Source organism: Papio anubis, chromosome 7 (genome assembly GCF_008728515.1).
Source record: "Papio anubis isolate 15944 chromosome 7, Panubis1.0, whole genome shotgun sequence".
Lineage (NCBI taxonomy): Eukaryota > Metazoa > Chordata > Mammalia > Primates > Cercopithecidae > Papio > Papio anubis.
The window spans coordinates 143,782,723-143,803,817 of record NC_044982.1 but is presented as its reverse complement, the minus strand read 5'-3'; the positions used below and the strand labels follow the sequence as shown (position 1 = coordinate 143,803,817).

General features: G+C 50.1%; 1 protein-coding gene across 2 annotated transcripts; it reads right to left on the bottom strand.

Annotated features, from left to right (window-relative positions):
• Positions 1–760: 760 nt before the first annotated feature.
• EPB42 (erythrocyte membrane protein band 4.2) lies at positions 761–20,739 on the bottom strand. Of its 2 annotated transcripts, XM_031668777.1 has the most exons (12): positions 19,649–20,739; positions 18,478–18,711; positions 14,835–14,953; positions 13,781–13,885; positions 12,765–12,942; positions 12,129–12,267; positions 11,721–11,824; positions 10,690–10,932; positions 9,822–10,121; positions 6,606–6,766; positions 5,106–5,239; positions 761–998 (listed from the first exon to the last, which is right to left on the bottom strand). In XM_031668777.1, exons 1-12 carry the CDS (start codon positions 19,857–19,859, stop codon positions 836–838), a joined length of 2,091 nt encoding a protein of 696 aa, XP_031524637.1. In that variant the 5' UTR covers positions 19,860–20,739; the 3' UTR covers positions 761–835. The 2 variants fall into 2 exon arrangements, with proteins under 2 accessions (XP_031524637.1, XP_031524638.1); XM_031668778.1 differs by lacking the exon at positions 6,606–6,766.
• Positions 20,740–21,095: the final 356 nt, after the last annotated feature.

The window sequence follows — 21,095 nt, the reverse complement described above, 5'->3', positions numbered from 1 at the left end:
CATTTTGGGATAATATCCCACTTCATCAGAAATATAAGAATGATTTAAGTGTTAGATCCTTTCCCTTACCCGTAAGTTACGAATGTATTAATGAGCAGTAAAATGGTTGTGAAAAACCTGAACCTGAACAATCTGAATGTACTCTTTAAAGGTAACTGAGCACCTTTTCAAAGGCTTCTTTTTGTCATTTCAGCCCAGTAGTGTCTATTGTAAGACAGCTGGTCTTCATGGCTGCCTTAGCTGAGGTAACAGAAATAAACATCTTGTCTATTGATTTCTGGGAATCTGGTTTTGTTCTTGGTCACTCTTCTGCTTATCCTGAACGACTATTCATTTGTCTGATAAAGTGATGTAGTTTGGATATTCAACCCTGCGAACCTCATGTTGAAATTTGATCACCAGTGTTGGAGGTGGGGCCTAATGGGAGGTGTTTGGATCCCTCATGGATGGATTGGTTGCGTCCTTGGGGTAATGAGTGAGTTCTTGCTCTATACGTCCCTCCCCCACCCCAGAGCTGGCTGTTAAAATGAGGCTGGCACCTGGCACCTACCCCCCGCCACCCACCCCCCGCCACCCATTCTTGCCCTATGATCTCTGCTCACGTTGGCTCCCTTCACCTTCCTGCATGAGTAGAAGCATCCTGAAGCCTTCACTGTTTCTTGTACAGCCTGCAGAGCTGTGAGCCAAATACACCTCTTTTCTTTTAAACTACCCAGCCTCAGGTATTCCTTTATAGCAACACAAACACTGAGACGCAAAGTTTCTCTTCCTAGCACATGTTTGGTTTAGATTGTAGAGCAAGGGTTGGCAGGAGAGTGGTGATAGAGCTGGAAATTTAAGCTGAAAGTTCAGGGGCTACCACGGTGACATTTTTATAGTTGGTTAGGTTCTGGAACATGTTGCAGTCCATTTCCACAGTGAGCCTCTGGAGCCCCACATGTGTCGGCGTGAACTGGAACTCGGTACACATGGTGTTTTCAGGCCACACTGAACCAAATCTGAAATAAAGGAAAAGGCAGGTGCTAGTTCTGTCCCAGGTTCATTGCTCTGCTGGTCCCAGTGACTTTGATCCTTCCTTGCTTGAAGAGGTGGATCATGCAGAAATAAACATCTAAGTACCTTGCTATTAAAACGGAAATGTTTATAAAGGAATAGAAGACAGGAACCGCCCAATGCTAAGCAACTGCATGGTTGAGAAGAGATACATCCTAAGGGCTTCCAAGCTACATCTGTTGTTCCTTCTGTCATCTGTGACTTCCTTCTGGTTCAATTCCTGGTAATCATACTGGAGTTTGTTTGGAAGAATGATACGGTTTGGCTGTGTCCCCACCCAAATCTCAACTTGGATTCTATCTCCCAGAATTCCCATGAGTTGTGGAAGGGACCCAGGGGGAGGTAATTGAATCACGGAGGCTGGTCTTTCCCATGCTATTCTCGTGATAGTGAATAAGTCTCATGAGATCTGGTGGACTTATCAGGGGTTTCTGCTTTTGCTTTTTTCTCATTTTCTCTTGCCACCACTCTGTTAGAAGTGCCTTTTGCCTCCTGCCATGATTCTGAAGCCTCCCCAGCCATATGGAACTGTAAGTCCAATTAAACCTCTTTTTCTTCCCAGTCTCAGGTATGTCTTTATCAGCAGCATGAAAACAAACTTAATACAGTAAATTGGTATGAGTAGATTGGGGCATGGCTGAAAAGATACCTGAAAATGTGGAAGTGACTTTGGAACTGGGTAACAGGCAGAGATTGGAGCAGCTTGAAGGGCTCAGAAGAAGACGAAAATGTGGGAAAGCTTGAAACTTCCTAGAGACTTGTTGCATGGCTTTGCCCAAAATGCTGATAGCAATATGGACAATAAAATGCAGGATGAGGTGGTCTCAGATGGAGATGAGGAACTTGTTGGGAACTGGAGCAAAGGTGACTCTTGTTATGTTTTAGCAAAGAGACTGGTGGCGTTTTGCCCCTGCCCTAGAGATTTTTGGAACTTTGAACTTGAGAAAGATGATTTAGGGTATCTGGTGGAAGAAATTTCTAATCAGCAAAGCATTCAAGAGGTGACTTGGGTGCTGTTAAAGGCATTCAGTTTTATAAGGGAAGCAGAGCATAAAAGTTTGGAAAATGTGCAGCCTGACTATGCAATAGAAAAGAAAAACCCATTTTCTGGGGAAAAATTCAAGCTGGCTGCAGAAATTTGCATAAGTAGTAAGGAGCCTAATGTTAATCCTGAAGATCAAGGGGGAAATGTCTCCAGGCCATGTCAGAGAACTTCATGGCAGCCCCTCCCATCACAGGCCCAGAGGCCCAGGAGGAAAAAGTGGTTTAGTCGGCCAGGCCCTGGGTTCCTGTGCTGTATACAGCCTAAGGACTTGGTGCCCTGTGTCCCAGCCACTCCAGCTGTGGCTGAAAGGGGCCAACATACAACTTGGGCTGTGGCTTCAGAGGGTGGAAGCCCCAAGCCTTGGCAGCTTCCACATGGAAGCTGTGTTGAGCCTGTGGGTACACAGAAGTCAAGAACTGAGGTTTGGGAACCTCCGTCTAGATTTCAGATTATCTATGGAAATTGCTGGAGGCCCAGGCAAAAGTTTGCTGCAAGGGTGGGGCCCTCATGGAGAATCTCTGCTAGGGCAGTGCAGAAGAGAAATGTGGGGTCAGAGCCCCCACACAGAGTCCCTACTGGGGCACTGCCAAGTTGAGCTGTGAGAAGAGGACCACCATCCTCCAGACCCCAGAATGGTAGATCCACTGACAACTTGCACTGTGTGCCTGGAAAAACCACAGACACTCAACGCCAGCCCATGAGAGCAACTGGGAGGGATGCTGTGCCCTGCAAAGCCACAGGGGCAGAGCTGCCCAAGACCATGGGAACCCACCTCTTGCATCAATGTGACCTGGATAGGAGACCTGGGGTCAAAGGAGATCATTTTGGAGCCTTAAAATTTGACTGCCCTGCTGGATTTTGGACTTGCATGGGTCGTGTAACTCCTTTGTTTTGGTCAATTCCTCCATTTGGAATGGCTGTATTTACCCAATACCTGTACCCCCATTGTATCTAGGAAGTAACTAGCTTGCTTTTGATTTTCCAGGCTCATAGGCAGAAGGGACTTGCCTTGTCTCAAGTGAGACTTTGGATTGTGGACTTTTGGATTAATGCTGAAATGAGTTAAGACTTTGGGGAACTGTTGGGAAGGCATGATTGGTTTTGAAATGTGAGGACATGAGATTTGGAGGGGCCAGGGGTGGAATTATATGATTTTGCTGTGTCCCCACCCAAATCTCAACTTGAGTTCTATCACCCATTCCTCAGAGGAGGGACCCAGGGGAAGGTAATTGAATTACAGGGGCTGGTCTTTCCCATGTTATTCTCGTGATAGTGAGTAAGTCTCATGAGAGCCGATAGGTTTCTCATGGGTTTCCTCTTTTGCTTCTTCGTCATTTTCTCTTGCCACCACCCTGTTAGAAGTGCCTTTCGCCTCCCGCCATGATTCTGAGGCCTCCCCAGCCATTTGGAACTGTAAGTCCAATTAAACCTCATTTTCTTACCAGTCTCGGGTATGTCTTTATTAGCAGCGTGAAAACAAACTAATACAAAGAGTTATAGCTTTGGAACCCTTGCTTATTGTTAAGCACAGTGGGTGTAGCAGGCTTATGGAGAGGGTGTCAGTATGTCAGCAGGTGGTGTTTGGAGCCTTGTCAGCAACCTCCTGACCTGCCTATAAACCTTCTTTTGGTGACAGACTTCCTTTGGGGAGCTTTGCCCCACAACCGATTTGGGAGATCACAAAAGTCTGGTTAAATGTTGACAGTCCCTCCTCTCGATTTCTTGGCAAGAATGACTCATTAAGTTTCATGAGGCTGAGGCAGTGGCTCAGTAACCCAAACACCTGCTAGGGACCTCAGCGATGGTAGGAGTAGGTATCTTGAACTTTATACTGTCTATTCAACTAAGGATGCAGTAGACATAATGAAAGAAGATATTTGCAACATCTAAAACCAACAAGGGACTAATACCTGGACTCTACAGGAAACTTCTACAAATCAATAAGAAGGAAGTGCAGAAACACCAAAGGAAAAGTGGGCAAAATAAAGACAAACTACTTACCGAGGAGAAGACATAAAAGGCTAACAAACATATGAAGAGTTGCAATTAAAATAATAGTAAGATGTTACTTCATTTTTATTTGACTGGAAGAAAATGTTAATAGCTGGGTATTGCCAGGAATGAAGGAGAGGTAGGAATATAGAAACTCTCATGTACTGCTGGAGGGAGTGGAGACTCCTGCAGCCATTCTGCAAATCTGACAGCACCTGGTCAAACCACATCATATCCTGTGACCCAGCAATTCTATTCCTGGGTATATATAGCCCCAGACTCCACCAAATTTTCAAACAAGTATATAAGGAGACTTGTGTGAGGATGTTCACTGCAACATTATTTGCAGTGTCAGAGAGTTGGAGGCACTCTGGGTGCCCATCTCTGTGGAGTGGAGTGGTAGAAAGTGGTGGGTGTACATGATGAAGTATTTTGTAGCAGAAGACGTATGGGCATAAATCTTAAGAACATAGTTCCGAGTGAAAAGAAAAGCAATTAAATATAAATTTATATATAAAGTTAAAAATACAGGCTCATGAAAACAACAGTACACATTTTACATATACGAATTAAAGGATATGAAGGGTGGTGGTGAAAATGGGAATAAAAGGGAATAAATTAAACAAAATTGTGTATTGTGGTGGTGACTACCAGAATGTAGCCCTCTGACCACAATGAGAGATAGCCTGGCCTCCCTTCATTACTCTCCAATACCTAGCCCTAATGCCCTCGCCTACATTCACAGCAACACCCAGGCTCTCGCTGCAGGATCAGGGCAGCAGCCAGGGCAGGTGGGTGCCCAGGGGGCCCACACAGCCTGCCTCACTCCCATCCTCTTGCAGATATGGTGGTCCCAAGATGAGGGAAGCCACTTGGTAGCCCTAATCCTTTAGTTCAGTTTCTGGGGGTATCTGCTGTCTGCATGGACATGGCAAAGAGAGAGTCTCTCTCTTGGGCCCCACCTTTCTGACCCATTGAGACATTTCAGGAGGATTAGAAGCCTGTCTTTGCTTACCTGTACCTCCTCTCTCTGTGAATGAGCCCCCTTCCCAGGATGGAGATCACACAGTCCTCCATGGGGGCATCTAGGGAGTTCTGGATGCTGACTGAGGCTGTGAGGGGTTGATACTGCTCTGCTTTCTCTGGCATCTGTGGGAAGAGGCAATACCTGGTGTGGATGCCAAGGGCACAGCTGCAGTCACTCTCTCCTCCCATGCACCCCTGTACCCTCCTCAGTAAGTTTCCTCATCTCTGCCGAGCTGACCGAAGCTTCACAGCTGACATTTTCTGCCGCTCTACCTGCTCCTCCTGCATTTATTCCCACCCTTGGTCCATCACCGATGATTTCTGACGTTGCCTCTCCTCTAGGCAGACCCCTTGGAGGGTTTTCCACCGTCTTCGGAATTCAGTTTACATTGTATTCAACATTCTTCACGGTGTGCCCCCAACCCCCCTCTCCCACCTCACCTGTTCTTCCCATGACTAAGTGACATCCCAGCCCCATCAGGGACTGTCCCATCCCCAGCACACCCCTCAGGCTACCTTCCATTGCACCTCTTTGTTGTCTTCTTCTGTCTTCAGTGGCCTTCCCCTACCTCTGTACTGAAAGGGTACCCATTTTTCAAGGCCCAGCATAGATGTCATCTCTTTCATAATGTCATCCCTTTCATAATGTCATCCCCGAATCCATCAGCTGGAATTAATCCCCTTTGCTTCACTTATTCCATAGCAACTTTGTGCGTCTATTAAAGCACTTACCTGGAAGACCAAATGTTGTGTCTCCCTAACTAAACTATAACCTGCTAGAGGGCAGGGATCAGATCTCATTCATTTTGGCCAGGGTAGACACATGGAAAGAGGGCTGGACCAAGAGCCATAAGCCTCTAGAACGTCCTGTTTTTATAATCTTGGGCATGTTGCTCTCTAGGGCTCAGTTTTTTCATCTGAATAATGGGGAACAGTTCTACCTCACAGGGGAAAGAAAGAAAGAAAAGAGAAGAAAAGAAAAGAAGAGAGAGAGAGCCGAAAGAAAGAAAAGAAAGAAAGAAAGAAAGAAAGAAAGAAAGAAAGAAAAGAAAGAAAGAAAAGAAAGAGAGAGAGAGAAGAAAGAAAGAAAGAGAAAGAAAGAAAGAAAGAGAGAGAAAGGGAAAGAAAGAAAGGAAAAGAGAAAGAGAAGAGAAGAGAGAGAGAGAGAGAGAGAGAGGAGGTGAAAACCCTCTGGCATGTGTATGGAGTGCTAAAGAAACATAGGCTATTATGATCCCTGTAGGTAGGAGGCAGCAACTGGGAAGGCCCCAATTTTAGAAACCTTTACTTAACTAACTAAAGAAGTTGGAAGATTTACACCTTAATAGGGTATGTAAGAAACTATGTCTTTCAAGGGAAGCTCTTAAATGTAGCATTTTCTGGTAATCCTGCAGCACAGTCATCTGCTCTGAAGGGGCTTGGATTCCTTCTGAAATGGGGACCTGAGTGGTGGCAGATGAGGGCAACTCAGGGGAGGACTGGTGCCTACCTTGATGGCAAGATGCGGTCTACAAATGGCAATGTCTTCCTGAGCAAAGCAGCTAAGGCTGGACTGAGAGTGTGTTGCCATGGCGGTGAGTCTAAGGAAGGTGTTCTCGGGTGGGTTTCGCTCAAAATTGGAGAAGAACAGGCCAATGGTTATTGTCTGTTCTGAAACACATGACGGGGGAGTCAGTGCCAACAGGTGTGTGTACCCCAGAAACAGCCATAGTTACACACACAATGCAAAGGACTCAGGGCCTCACTGAGACCAGAAAGATGCCCCATTTTCCCCAACAATTGTACACTTGGAACTCACTCAAGACCTCACTCCTCACCCTCATCCCCATCACCACCCTCAACAACGCTCTTGGCAGACCACCTCAGTGGGGTTGGGGAAGGGTCCCCGTGAAGTGAAACAAGTTAAACTCTTTGAGCCTCAGTGTCCTTGTCTAATAATGCCTTCCTAGTGGGATGGTTTGTGTTGTTTGTAGGGTTTTTGTTTTGTTTTGTGTTAGAGACAGGGTCTTGCTCTGTCACCCTACAGAAGAAATATCGACTCCTACTGTCACCACTGCTCAGGGGATGAGGTATCCCGCCGGCCCAAGTGAATCCTCTGCTTTCTAAATCTGTGCCCCCTCCTGACCCCATCACACTAGCTGTGTAACCTGAGTAAATTATCGAGCCTCTCTGTGTCTCATCTCCTCATCTGTGAAGTGGGGATAGCGATGGTTCTTGCCTCAGAACGTTGTGGTGAGGCCTAACAAGATGATGCACATAAAGCACTTAACATCATTTTGGGCAAACAGTAAGTGCCTGATAAATGTGAGCTACAGTGATTCTAGTTGTCTCATATCCCCAGGCAGAGCGTTATCAATTTTAACCCGTCTCTCCTGAGGCTCATTCTTTCCCTCTTGCCTGCATATTTTCCTCAGCATAGAAGTGGGTTCAGCTCTCTCCCTCTGTCCAGTGTCCCTGGCTGACCACTCCGCAGCCTCTCCTTTTTCTGTCCTGCCTCCAAGGAGGACGAGACGGTTTGTCTCACTTTCCCAACTCAATCGGCTTAACGCCCAGGAAACTTCTCTGCAAGCCCACTCTCTTAATAGTGCTCTTCAGCCTTGACACCTCGTGCCCTTTCTGCTGATCTTGCTGGGTGCCTCCTTTCTCTCTTTGACTGTTTGGCCTCCCTTACCCTGCTCTTCCCCTGACCGCCCCCTAAATGCTGCTGCTGCTGCCGGGTTCCCTCCTCACCTTCTCATCTCACTGTCCTCTTCCCCACTGCTGTGAGCTCATCTATGCCCTGACTCTTTGTTGGCCCCCCTGTGCTGGGATTTCCACATCTGAGCTCCAGCCCAGAACTTTATCTTACCAAGGTTTCCTGCTGCCCACTGGTCAGCTGCACGTGCATGTGTCACGGGCTTTCAGACACAATGTGCCGCAACCAAATTCATCCTTTTTCTCCCCAAACCTGCTCTTCCCCATTTTTCCTATTCTAGTGACTCACCCAAACCAGAAGCACCCACCACACACATATATACACTCACACATTCACAAGCCCCATCTATCCCAACTCCGTAATACATTTTAACTCTAAGTGCTGCTAGCTTAGTTTGGCCTTCATTTCTTGACTTGATGATTACAAAACCTTCTCATCTTCAATCCCGTGCTTCTCAAGACTCTGGATGCACATTAGAATCAAGTGGGGAGCTTTACAAAACAACCCCGATGCCAGGCCCACCCCAATCAGTTACATCAGACTCTGGCGGTGAGGCCAAGACATCAGCAGTTCTGAAAGTTTCCAGATGATCAGAGACTCTGAGCCTACTCTGGCTCAGAAGGGTGCCCCCTCCCCCACCCACAAAATAAGTTCCCCAGATGACACAATGTGCAGCTAAGGTTAAGAAGCACTTTTCTTATATGACCCTTTCCATTCCATTCTGCCAAAAGTTCTTTCTTGTTAAAATGAATTTCTGATTCCATTGACTACCCTGGTTGAAACCTTCCACCAGTTTTCCATTACCCAGAGAACAAAACTCAAAGTCCTTAGCAAGAGAGACAAGACGCTGTGTCACCTGGGCCCTGTCCAGCTCTCACACCACTCCCCCGACTCCTCTCCTCCCATGCTTGGAAAGGGAAGAGTGATACAGAGACTGGAGGTGAGGTGACTGGTTACAAGGCTGTTGCAATGCTGTAGACAAGCTCTTGTCAACTGATTCTCACACTTGTCTGCACATTGGAGTTACTCGAGTTTTTAAAAATTCTGATGTGTTCCACCATGGAGTTTCTTTTTTTTTTTTTTTTTTTTTTTTCCTTTTTGAGATGGAGTGTCACTGTGTCACCCAGGCTGGAGTGTAGTGGCACGATCTTGGCTCACTGCAACCTCCGCCTCCTGGGTTCAAGCGATTCTCCTGCCTCAGTCTCCCCAGTAGCTGGGATTACAGGCGTGTGACACCAAGCCCGGCTAATTTTTGTATTTTTAGTAGAGTTGGGGTTTCACCATGTTGCCCAGGCTGGTCTTGAACTCCTGACCTCAGGTGATCCACCCGCCTTGGCCTCCCAAAGTGCTGGGATTACAGGCATGAACCACTGCGTCCAGCCCACCATGGAATTTGTGATTTAATTGGCCTGAGATACAGGCTGAGCGTCAAACTTCCCCAGGTGATTCTAATGTGCAGCAAAATTTAAAAGCAATTGTTCTAGTTCAGGGAATCTTAACCGTAGAATAACACAGGGTGTTTAAAACAAAAAACAAGAAAAAAACAATGCCTGGACCCCATCTCAGACCAAGTAAATAAGAACCTCAGAGATGAGCAGGGCCCTTTGCACATGTTACTCCTTCCATCTGGAATGCTGTGACTTACTTTTCTGGCCATTACTCTCCTACTCATCCTTCCAGATTCAATGCAGTACAGTTTATTTGGGGGCAGCTTACTCCAGCCCGAGGGGAGGTGCTCTCCTGCCATTCCACTCTGTTAAACTCAGCAAACACTTCTCACATTGCTGTGAAGGGTCTGTTTACTTATCTGACTGCAGTTGGCATCATGTTTTTTTCCTGCTTCGGGCCCAGTAAATCGTGTTGAATGAGTGAATGAGAGAGAACACGAGAGTGAGCAGCAGGGGCTCAAAGCCATCTCTAGAGACTGCAGGGGGTGCCCTGTGGCTACTGCCTGCCCAAGGCAGGGGCTGTGTGTGTGTGGGGGTGTCTGGTGGGGCCATAGAGCGTTACCCAGGTTGGCACTGAGCGTGAGGTGCAGCTTCTTCCTCCAGAGCTCGGCAGCAAGGACACCGTTGTAGTGCACAGCCTGGACCCCGATTGCCAGCAGCACTGCTGTCTCCTGCTCACTGTGGTTAACCAGCGTCACTGAGATCTGGGTATCCCCTCTCAGGGGTAGGGAGCTGGGTGCTTTCAAGAGCAGGTACAGAGGATTGGCAGTCTGGAGAGTGGGAGGACGGATGCCGTTGTCTTTCCCATGTTCCATTTTCTCTTTCTCAACTCTCTCCAGCACCTCTTTTTCCTGAAGAGACCCTGGAGAAGGGAAGAAACAAAGCTGACCTTTTACCCGGGTGGTATACACGCTTCTCATAAAACCCTGGGAATCAAAACCATTTACCCACTTCTGCTCAAATGCCAAAGTCATGAGATGTCTGCAAGCCTCTAAGGCCGTATTTAGCCCAAAAATGTCTGTGTCAGGCAGATCCACCACCGATACAGTGTGTCTCTTCCAAACCACTCAAGGACCAAGTTCTTTTTCAAGTGCTATGAATTCGCCCCTTGAACGATGAGAGAGGAAGGTTGGGGACAAGTCAACACTGTCTCTGAGGACAGTTTTGCAGGGAACTGAATCTTCCTGTGTGAAAGAATTTAGACTTCCTCTGAGGGTCACGAATGCCACCAAATGTCCTAGGGTGCACAGTCCCTACAACAAAGACATATCTGGGCCCAAATGTCAATGGTGTCAAATGGGGTTGAGAAACCCTGTTTTATATGATGGGGAAAGGACAAGGCTCTTCCTGACTGCATCTGCCAGGCCCATCCCTTTCCCTCGCTTGCTATTTCAGGTACCGAGAAGCCTGGGCCCTTCCCTGGCCCATACCTTCAGGATACTTGTAGTTCTGAGTGATGTCCTCACAGCGGTCACTGCCCACACCCTTGGTGCTGACGTTGTTGCCAACGTACTTTGTGTTGGAGTCAGTCAACTCCAGTTTCCCATCCTCACAGCACTTCCAGACCACACATGAGGCATTTATGGCAGCAAAAAGGTCTGACACTGCTGGGGTCAGCCTCAGCGTCCCCTCCTTGACTGCTCTGACCGGCACGAGATCACAGAACCCCAGGACTGAGGGAGAAAAAGGTTGGTGAGTATGGGAGCCGTGCCTAGACCTCCGCTCAGTTCAGAACTGCATCACCTCAGTCCCCATCCTCTAGCCTATTTTCCTTCCCCAAGGACCAGCGTCAGAGGTGAGCACTAGGCAGGGTTTCTGAGAGAGTCACAGAGGTGAAACTATTTAGTCATCAACTATTTAGTGATAAAACTTTTTGGTCATGGCCCCTGGCAGGAGCCCTCTCAGGAACTGGACAGGCAGAAGCTCAGAGGGCCACACTTAGAGTGAGGAGCTCTCAAGCCAGCTTTACCATGGATATGACAGGAATAGGGCCACCTTTCTTGAGCACTTACTAGGTGCCAGGTTCTGTGCCATTTCTGTTCCTGGGTGAGGAAGAGCTATCTTTCTGTGGGTCCTGAAGCTTCCTGGGCTTGAGCCTATCCGGATACCCTCTTCATCCATGTCCAGAACTTCAGAACCCCCTGCTGCAAGCCCCTGGCCTAGCACAGTCACTTGCCATCTTAAGATCCTCTGCCCTTCACTGTGACCCAACTCCCTCACCCGCGGCTCTAAAGTGCCTCATCTCCCTACAGCCTTGTAGCCAGGATGGCAGGCACCTCTACTCCCATGAGCCCACTGGCATCAGGTCAGCTTTCTGCTGGCTGCTGTCATGCCTTGTGCTTCTACTGTTTTCGAGGATGCAGACCCCTTTGGGACTGCCTGCTGCTCCCGAGTCCTCTCCGGGGGATTTCTTCAGCTCTGTGCAGCCCTGCGTGGTCCTGGACCCACCCCTAGGCTTTACCTCCACCTCCATTAGGAGCACTTGAGTGCAGAATCTGCCATCCATCATAACCCTGGGGCAAGGCAGGCCGTGTCATCCAGCACTCTGTGGAAGTCTGGAAGATCCTGAATGTAGCAAAGAGAAAAATTCAAGTGGGAAGGAAAAGGAGTGCTGAAGAGGTTCTGGAAACGCAGCCTGGCAGAGTTGTTGTTGTTCCAGTGGGATGGGAGGTCACTGTGTCAAAGTGGCTGTGGCACTCCCACGAAGAGGCGTGCACACCACCACTGACCATCAGCGCAGCCTCTAAGAGTCCTTGAAAGCCTACTCTCCATGCCAGAGCCACGCAGGGGGTGGGGTTCCTGCAGAGGTGTGCCATGCAGGGTTGGAGCCCTTCCTGGACTGGAACCTCATCTCCCTCAGGCTTCTCACCAGATTCTGCCTCTCTGGCCTTCTCCGTTCTGAAGTCCCTCCTCATTATAGTACTCATCTACGAGCAGACGCCCGCCGGTGCCCTGTGCTGAGGCAAACGTGGTCACCACACGGGCAGGGATTCCCAGGCATCGCAGCACTGTGAGAAGAGGGGTGGAGTGTCAGGGGGCGCTCTAGAGACCGGGCTGGGGGCATGTGGGAGGCTAGGATTTTCAGTGTCTCCTCTGGGCACTGAAAACCTGGAAAGAAGAGGAGTGTGGAACCTAGAAGTGGCAGCCAAGAACAGATGCATGAAGGCTGATCAGTAAGGCACAGCTTCCACCACACGCGGGGTATATAGCAGGGGAGAGGGCAACGGAGCATAGAACACAGTGGGTGGAGCTGCTCTGCTGGGGCAGGGTTAGGGAATTAAGTGAATTTGGGAACGGAGTTTGCAAATGAGCCCAAATTTCTTGAGGGGAAAAGCAGCAGAAGCTGGTGGGAGGAGCTGCCTGGGGCAACTACTTCTGTGTGGTAGGACGGGGAAACGTGGCCGCAGGGAGGCAGCACCTGCTTTTGGAGATGTCCCTCCCACATGGGAGGCCAGGGAACAACCCAAGAGGCAGGGCACTCTGTACAGGAGACAAGGGGACCAACCTGTGCAAGCAACAGCGGCCAACACCCAGGCCTGGCCATCATACACAGGTCGGCCTCGGCCGGTGAGCCACTGCCGCAGGATGGGCACGCTGCCCCGGCGCTTGTTCAGCAAGGCCCCTTCCTGGGTGGTCTGGGTCTGCGGGGTGGGCAGGACCCTCTTCTCCTTGAGATAATGCAGCTGTTTGGGGAAATGTGTGGATGTCAGTATGAGTCCCTCGGGCAGGACAGCTTCCAGGGCATGGGTAAGGAGGGCTCATCGCAGTACTCCAACCGTGGTGAACAGATCCCCAGCATCAGAGCCACCTGGTACTGGTTAAACCTGCATGCTCCTGGGCTCCATCCTAGGCCCCTGGGCCATAGCCCTAGGGCTGGAGCCCAGGACCGCCCTTCTTAACAAGTCCTCTGGCTGGGGGCTGGTTTCACCTTTAGTCCTCCACCCTCGTTTGAGGTGGTTTGCACCTGGGTCCTGGAGGCCACTTATCCCAAGCTTCTTTCAACTCACAGTCTGGCCTGGACCCTCACCACCTTTTCAGAGGGGACTTCGGTGGCAAAGAGGGAATGGTGAACACAGGACTCCTCTGAGAGGATTTTTAGGGACAAGGGAAAGCACCAAGTTACCATCATGGTCTGCATATTCTTCTGAACAATTTAGAAATGTAAAAGAAGTCCCTTTGATCACTGCAGCAGCAAGCACTGGGTACGATGGGCCCTACCGGCTCCTTCCCGTGGACCTAAGCTCCAGGCTGGGACTGGGTGTGGGGCAGAAAAGGAGGCTTAGTCTTCTGCGGGCTTGCGTCCTGAGGGAGGACACATTTCTTTGCTTTTCTCCCCTCTGTGGATGCTATTGCCTGTCTTCTTCTCCTCCTCAGACCCTTCTGTCGGAACTGTCCCCACACCCTGGGAGGAGGGGGCCATTTGTGATTTGGGGGTTTCTGAGGCCACGGTGGTGGGGCAGGTCTCTCAGAGGGCTCTTGTCTCACCCCCGCCCTATTGTCGTTCCCCAGCCTCTCACTTACCCAGGCACCCAACACACGGGCCACGTGCACCGGCTGGCTCCACTTCTCTACCTGCTTGTCCTCGCTCAGCAAGCGCAGGCTGAGGTCGATGACATCCCCCTCGAACTGTTAAGGACCACACAGGGCCATGATGAAGGGTCCTCAGGTCAGGCACTCATCCTGCAGGACAGCCTCATTATCTCGTCCTTCTCCCAGACCCGCACTCCACACCTGCCTCCCTTGCCTCATCTCTCTGAGGAGCTCTGGCTCCCTCCCCCTACCTCTCAATGTGACCCAGGTTCCTTTTCCCAGGCATCTAGTCCTTTGCGTATTCTATTGTCTGACTCCCGGTAGGGTGTGAGCTCTCGGGGACCCGTGCTGTACCATTTCATTTTGTTGAATTGCATTCCGTTTCCATTTGGTGAACCCCGACTGCCCCTACCAGCCCTGAACCTGGAGTGGAGGATACTCCCCCTGTTCCTGAGGAGCCCACGGTTTAGGACTGGAGATGGACCCACAGCGCAGCCCCTTAGATTACAGAGCACAGCAGCATGGCCAGGGCTCTTGTAGAGATGCAGGCACAGAGCAGCACCGTGGAGAGGTTCCCTCTGCCTTCGGGGGTTGGGGGAGGCTTCGAGAAGGTCTTGAGAGATGGGTGGGAGCTTGCCAGGAGATAAGGGTGGGGAGCCCTTCCTGGCGGAGGGAACATTCAGCTTGTTGCTCTGAGGATGGTGAGCAGTTGGAACGTGGGGTGGTTCATGGGGGAAGCAGAGCACAGGCCTGGCTGGAAGGGCCGTGGAGGTTGGCCTAGAGGGATTTGGTGTTTATCTCAAAGACAGTGGGGATGTAACTGAGGCTTGATTTGCCACAGCTTTAAGGAAAAGAATTCTGGTAGCTCCGGAGGATGTTCTGATGTGGCCCAGAGGAAGGGGGGCGGGGCACCACAAGGCTGAAACGGGCTAAATAAATGGTCTCATGACCAGCGGTTTTTGGACCTACCAGCTCTGTCTAGCCTGAACATGCAAGGTTATGGGACAGTCACTCCACACACTCCTCCCCTAGAGGGCCCTAGTACCTGGCCAAAGTCCCAGGGCTCTGCCTGGATGCAGTCAGCTGTGCCCAGGTAGATGAGACCATTCTGGTTCAACAAGTACTCTGTGCGCTGAGCCTCATTCTTCAGGAACACGGCATCCTCTGGCGAGAGGTGGGTAGGGATGAGGGCCTGTGGGGTGCCAGGTCCACCCTCCACATCCAGGCCTCTGTCCTCCCTGCCGAGATTAGGCTTGGCTGCAGGCCACCCCGTCAGCTCTGGGCCTAATGAAGACTGAGGAGGAAGTCCCTCTTTCACTGCCCCCACTGGGACCCAGCCCAGAGTCCCTGGGTCAATCAGCGTGTGGCCCTTATGGTCAGCCAGGAAGACAAGAACAACCTTAAAAAGCTTGGCTGGCCAGGTGCAGTGGCTCACACCTATAATCCCAGCCCTTTGGGAGGCCAAAGCAGGAGGACAGTTTGAGACCAGGAGTTTGAGACCAGCCTGGGCAACACAGCAAGACCCTGTCTCTACAAAAAATAAAAACAGCCAGGTGTGGTGGTGCGCATTTGTAGTCCTAGCTATTTAGGAGGCTGAGGCAGGAGGAAACTTGAGCCCAAGAGTTTGAGGTTGCAGTGAGCTATGATGGTGCCACTGCACTCCAGCCTGGGTGACAGAGTGAGAGACTTTCTCTTAAAACAAATGAAAATCAGCCAAGCGTGGTGGCTCACGCCTCTAATCCCAGCACTTTGGGAGGCTGAGGCAGGTGGATCACCTGAGGTCAGGAGTTCAAGACCAGCCTGACCAATGTGGTGAAACCCTGTCTCTATTGAAAATACAAAAAATGAGCCACGTGTCACAGTGCACGCCTGTAATCCCAGCTACTCGGGAGGCTGAGGCAGGAGAATAACCCGGGAGGCGGAGGTTGCAGTGAGCTGAGATCGTGCCATTGCACTCCAGCCTGGGCAACAAGAGCAAAACTCCGTCTCAAAAAAAAAAAAAAAAAAAAAAAAGAAAATCCTGGTTGTTCACAGCCAGAACACTATCGTCCCTGGATAAATTGGCAACAGGCCAGGGAGCTTCCAAGTGGCTTGTATGTCTTTCCCATAAGTTCAATTTGTGACGAAAAACCAGGTGTTTCAGAAAAAAGACAATTAAGCATAGGCTGATGGATGTGAGCAGAAGGAAGAGGAACATTTGGCAAGACAGGGTTGGAGGGTGGGAAGGAGCAGCGGGGTTGAGAAGTGCAAGTCAGAACGTTGGATTTCTGCCCTGGAGGTGTCCAAGTGAGTCTAGGGCTCCCTCAGTCTCTTCCCAGTGCCCCTCCTGCTTTCCTCATCCTAGGGTTGGGCTAGCCATCATGAGGAAGGTGGGCGACTTTTAAGGGGGCCATCACCCACTCTGGGAAGCTAGAAGCAGGAGGGCAACTGCCCTGCTTGCTGAGGGCTAATCACTCCGACCCAATGGCCGAGGTGAAGTGGACAGGGGTTAGACTAGTTCCTGGGGACTAGAGAGAAAAGGATTTCCAAACCATCCAGAGGAGCTGCTGGGCTAACGTCTCTGGAGCCCTCCAGGGGTCCATCTGGGGATGAGGGTCCTCAGGGCAACAGAAGGATAAGGCAACAGAAATCAAGAAGTCCTGAAAAATCTGGGGTCTAAAATCACAGAACCCTATGCCCAAGTAGCCCTCCACTCCTGCCTTCCATCCTGAGTACTCTCTGAAGTCAGCTAGGCATCACTGTTTTTTGTTTTTTGTGTGTGTGTGTTTTTTTTTTTTTTGACATTACTTCAAACTGAGATGTTTGGCCCCAGGATCTGCAGGGCTCTAGGAAGTAGCTTATGAGAGCACGGGCAGCGCCAGCCTCCTCCTCTCTGCTTGGGCGTATGCAGCCCCCTTTATAAAGTGCCTGGCTGATGAGCAGGGCTCCAACTTTTATCATAGGATGTAAAACCATGTAAAACTCTCCTTTTGAATCCCCATCTCCAAGCATGCCAAGATGACGCTGAGATGCCAGGGAATCTGAAAATTTCCCAGTCACCTTCCGGATGAGCGGAGCCAATGACTGTCCCCTGCCCAGACAGAGACCTCCGCCCATACTCAGGTAGAGAGGCCCTCCCTAGGCAGGTCCCTACAAACTGAGCACAAAGGCAGGACTCCTGGCACTGGAGTCAAGAGTGTGGGCGCCCTGAGCCAAGCACTGTCCTAGACTGTCTTTGCCGGGTCTTTACGGTTGTTGCCAGGGCCTGGCTCTGGAAGCAGACTCAGGGTGGTCTGGGGGTACACCAAAGCCTCAGCTTTGGAGGGAAGCGGCTTGAAGGGCTTTCTGCCAGTCATGGAGAGCCACAAGGCCTGCCCCAGCCGAGGGGTCCTGCATCTACATTCATCCACGTGGGGCATCTGGATGAATACTAGCTCCCATGTGCTGACCCACCTGCCTGCGCCCTTGGAGCAGGAAAGAAGGGCCTGAGCTGAGGACAGGTGGGGCAGGAGAAGTGGAGAGAGAACCCACTGGGATTTAGGTACCACAGAGAAAAGCAGTCAGGAGCTGCGGGCCAGACATGGGGCCAGCCTTAAGAACCTGGGAAGGCTCTTCCACCTCCCCATGTTTCTGCCAGTTTCCCAGCCCTGCCTTGCCATGTTGGCAGCAAAATTCTTGAGAGGAAAAGGGCTGTGTACTTGTTTGATGTTGTAAAGACAGGAAGGCTGGGAGAAACCCTCTTTCATTCTCCCAACAAACCCTTCAGGGAGCCCAAGGATGAAGGTGGGTGAGGTAGATTTAAAAACAAAGACAGACACAATCTTCAGAGTGGGGAGGAAGAGAAGATGGGTCCTACTTTGGGTCTTATTTGGACATGTATTATGTCAGATGGCCATTTCCAGACGACATGGCTCCAGCCATAGCTAGGGCTGAGCTTTGCTACAGGCGGTCATGGTTGGGGGTGGGGGGCCCACAGGAGGTCACCTGACCCCAGGGAAGCCGCTCACAGGCTGGTGAATGGCAGGGTCCCATCAGACACTTGGGTAGGTGGGTCTGGAGAGCGCCCAGAAATCTTCAAGAACAGAACGAGCCGGAAGAGAGGAGGAAAGACAGGGAGCAGTACATTTCCTGGGAAGCAGAAGCAGAAGCCTGTGGAATAGCACAGACCGCTTGGGGCCCTGGTCAGCGGGGCAGCCTTATCAATTCAAAATGGTATATTCTTTTTCTTAAAAAGGGTCCCCCAAATTGCATCAGCTTCAGGTCCCGCAAAGCCTGAGTGCACTCTGGAGACAGAATAGCGGGGAGAGAGAGAGAAGCCCACCTTCAGGCCACCTCATTCCCGAGGCCCTCTCCAGTTCTCACCCCTGCACTGTTATAATGAAGGGCAGCTTTCCCAGGGTCACCTCAGTGAGTGTCAACTCCTGTGACCGAAATAGCCTGAGCCAGCACCAGGGTCTGGTGATGAGACAAGCTTTCGCTTTCAGTGGGAAGCCTCAACCTGCTTCTCCCGGGAGCGACACCAAAACAGGACCCTTGGTCTGAGAGCTGGTTCATCCAGGTAGAAGGCCCTGGCACAGACTGGGTGTTGGTGCTGTCCTTAGAGAGGGTTGCTGCAGGTACCTGGCACAGGTGCTCCCTGCCAGAGCTGCACCCCAGCTCCAGTGTCTGGAGTCCCCATGCAGCCCAGGCTGGCCCAGGTCCAAACTTACCTCTACTCCAGGGGTTAAAAAGCAATGTGAACCGGCCCAAGAGGCGTGGCTTCCTGCCTGAGACCTGCAGCAGAAGCGAGTAGCGGCCAATGACAGCATCCGCGGGTGTGGTCACAGAGATGGTCCAGGACTGGGCATCTCTCTCCTCCACCGCTGCACTCCATGACTTTCGGTCCCCCAGACTGGACACTGGGAATGTGGCTTGGGTCCTGTTGACCTTGGAAGGCTGCTCTCCTGCAGTCACACAGTGACGAATCTGTCATTGGGACTTCTTGGTCACAACTCAGAGTAATAAGGTCAGGGTATTTCAAAGATGGAGGAGGTGAAAGTTGTTTTTGGAGGATAATGAAAGTGACCCGTCTAGAAATGAGACCCATCAAGAAAGAGTGATAGGGGAGCACAGGTTTTTGGCACCCATGGACCTGCATCATAGTCTCTAAAATGGGCATCATCATAGTACCTGCTTCACGGCCCATAGGAGAACTGAACGAACTATTATGTGTGAAGTACTTGGCCCAACACCTGACAGGTAGTATGGATTCAATAAACAGTGGCAATTAAATGTTATATTTAGCCTGGGTTCGATTCCATCCAGAATTTTCTTTTCTTTTTTTTTTCTTGAGACAGAGTTTTTCTCTTGTCGCCCAGGCTGGAGTGCAGTGGCACTATCTCGGCTCATTGCAACCTCCACCTCCTGGGTACAAGTGATTCTCCTGCCTTAGCCTCCCGAATAGCTGGGATTACAGGCACCGGCCACCACGCCTGGCTAATGTTTTGTATTTTTAGTAGAAACGGGGCTTCACCATGTTGGTCAGGCTGGTCTTGAACTCCTGACCTCAGGTGATCCACCCACCTCAGTCTCCCAAAGTGCTGGGATTACAGGTGTGAACCACTGCACCTGGCCCCATCCAGAATTTTCTACAAAGCTACTATTATATTTGCAACCGAAAAGAAGCCCTTGGTGATGCTGCTGCTAGGCAGCTTCTGACTCATCATAAACAATATTTACCAGGCACATAATCTCATGGCACCCTCATGACTGCCCTGCCAGGTGGGCAGGACTTCTTACAGCCCAGCTGCAGTGTGGGCCATTTGCCCCTTGATTCCCTAACAGGTTGCTGGAGAGAAACCCCCAGACCTGCTGCCAGGAGTCTAGTCCTGTCTCACTAACCAGTTTGTGCAATGAGGGCCACCTTCTTCAGGGCAGGCAGAAATGCGTGGACTGGAGCGCGGAAGTGCAGGATGATGGTGAAGGGCTGCCCCCTCCTCACAAAGAGGTGCCGGGAGCTGAAGGCCTTGGTGTGGTGCTCCTCATTGTTTCTTGCTGCCTGAAAGTCGCAGCTCTTGATACCCAGGGCTGTTGTGGGAAAGAGAGAAGTCATGGAAACTAAGTAAATGTGACAATATAAGTACAAGCAGAGACTCTGGAGTCAGAGAGACCAGGGTTCAAATCCTCGGCTCCACTTACGTTTTAGCTGCGCAATCCCAGGCAAGTAACTTAACCACCCTGAGCCTCAGTTTCCTTTTCCTTAGAATAATCATCCCTCCTTTCATAATTGTGGGGATTAGATGATGTATAATACATTTAGCACAGTGTCAGCTACACAGTAAGTCCCAATAAATGAAACTGCTGTTGTTGTTACTATTATTAATAAATGTAATGCTTATTCTCATTGTTGGCCTCCTTTTTCTGGTCCCAATCCACAAGCAATGAATAAAACCCAAAATCTTTCTCACCCCTACTCATTGTTTCTTAGAGCACAATCAGTTAATTTTTAGAGCTGGTTTTGAGATCACTGAGTCCAATTCTCTTGTTTTATAGATGAGAAGAGTGAGGCTGAGTGTGGAACTGACTCACCCGAGACTGTGCATGGTGGCTTTTTGACCTAAAGTCTTACTATAAACTCACAGCACTATGCAGCCCAGAAAAACCCTTCACGTAGGTGGTTCAAGAGTATTATGACAGTCTGTTAATCAATTCTCATTTAACAGAGGTGATATGGTTTGGCTTTGCGTTGCAGCCCAAATATTAGGTCGAATTGTAATCCCCAGTGTTAGAGGAGGGGCCTGGGGGGAAGTGATTGGATCATGGGGGCAGTTTCTAACGGTTTAGCACCATCCCCTTAGTGCTGCTTGTTTAAAAGTGTGTAGCACCTCCTCCTTCACTCTATCTCTCTCCCGCTGACCATGTGAAGATGTGCTTGCTTCCCCTTCTGCCATGATTGTAAGTTTCCTGAGGCCTCCCCAGGAGCAGAAGCTTATACAGCCCACAGAACCATGAGCTGGTTAAACTTACTTTCTTCACAAATTACCCCATCTCAGGTATGTCTTTATAGCGGTGTGAGAATGGACTAATACAAGAGGGAAGAAAAAAACAAGGAGTAAAGAAGTCAAAAGATACGTTCAGCAAGCCCAAGATAAGGAACAATGCTGGAAAAAAATTGTAGGTTTTTTTTTTTTTTTTTGCAGCAAAGGAATTGTGCACTTTTTGTTCCTTTGATGGCAGAAGGCCACTGGGAATCTCCTTGGTCTGAAAGGCAGCCTGCAGTGTTTTGTACTGGCTCAGCTGCCACAAGAGAGAAACTATGGCTTTTGCTCGCAGGTATGAAATGAAGTCT

Coding starts and splice junctions, on each gene's coding strand:
- EPB42 (XM_031668777.1), bottom strand. CDS start 19,859: ATGACTTCTCTCTTTCCCACAACAGCCCTGGGTATCAAGAGCTGCGAC. Junction 12,943..13,780: donor CCCGTGTGTTGGGTGCCTGG/GTAAGTGAGAGG, acceptor TTCCCCAAACAG/CTGCATTATCTCAAGGAGAA. Junction 10,933..11,720: donor TGCTCCTAATGGAGGTGGAG/GTAAAGCCTAGG, acceptor TTTCTCCCTCAG/TCCTGGGGTTCTGTGATCTC.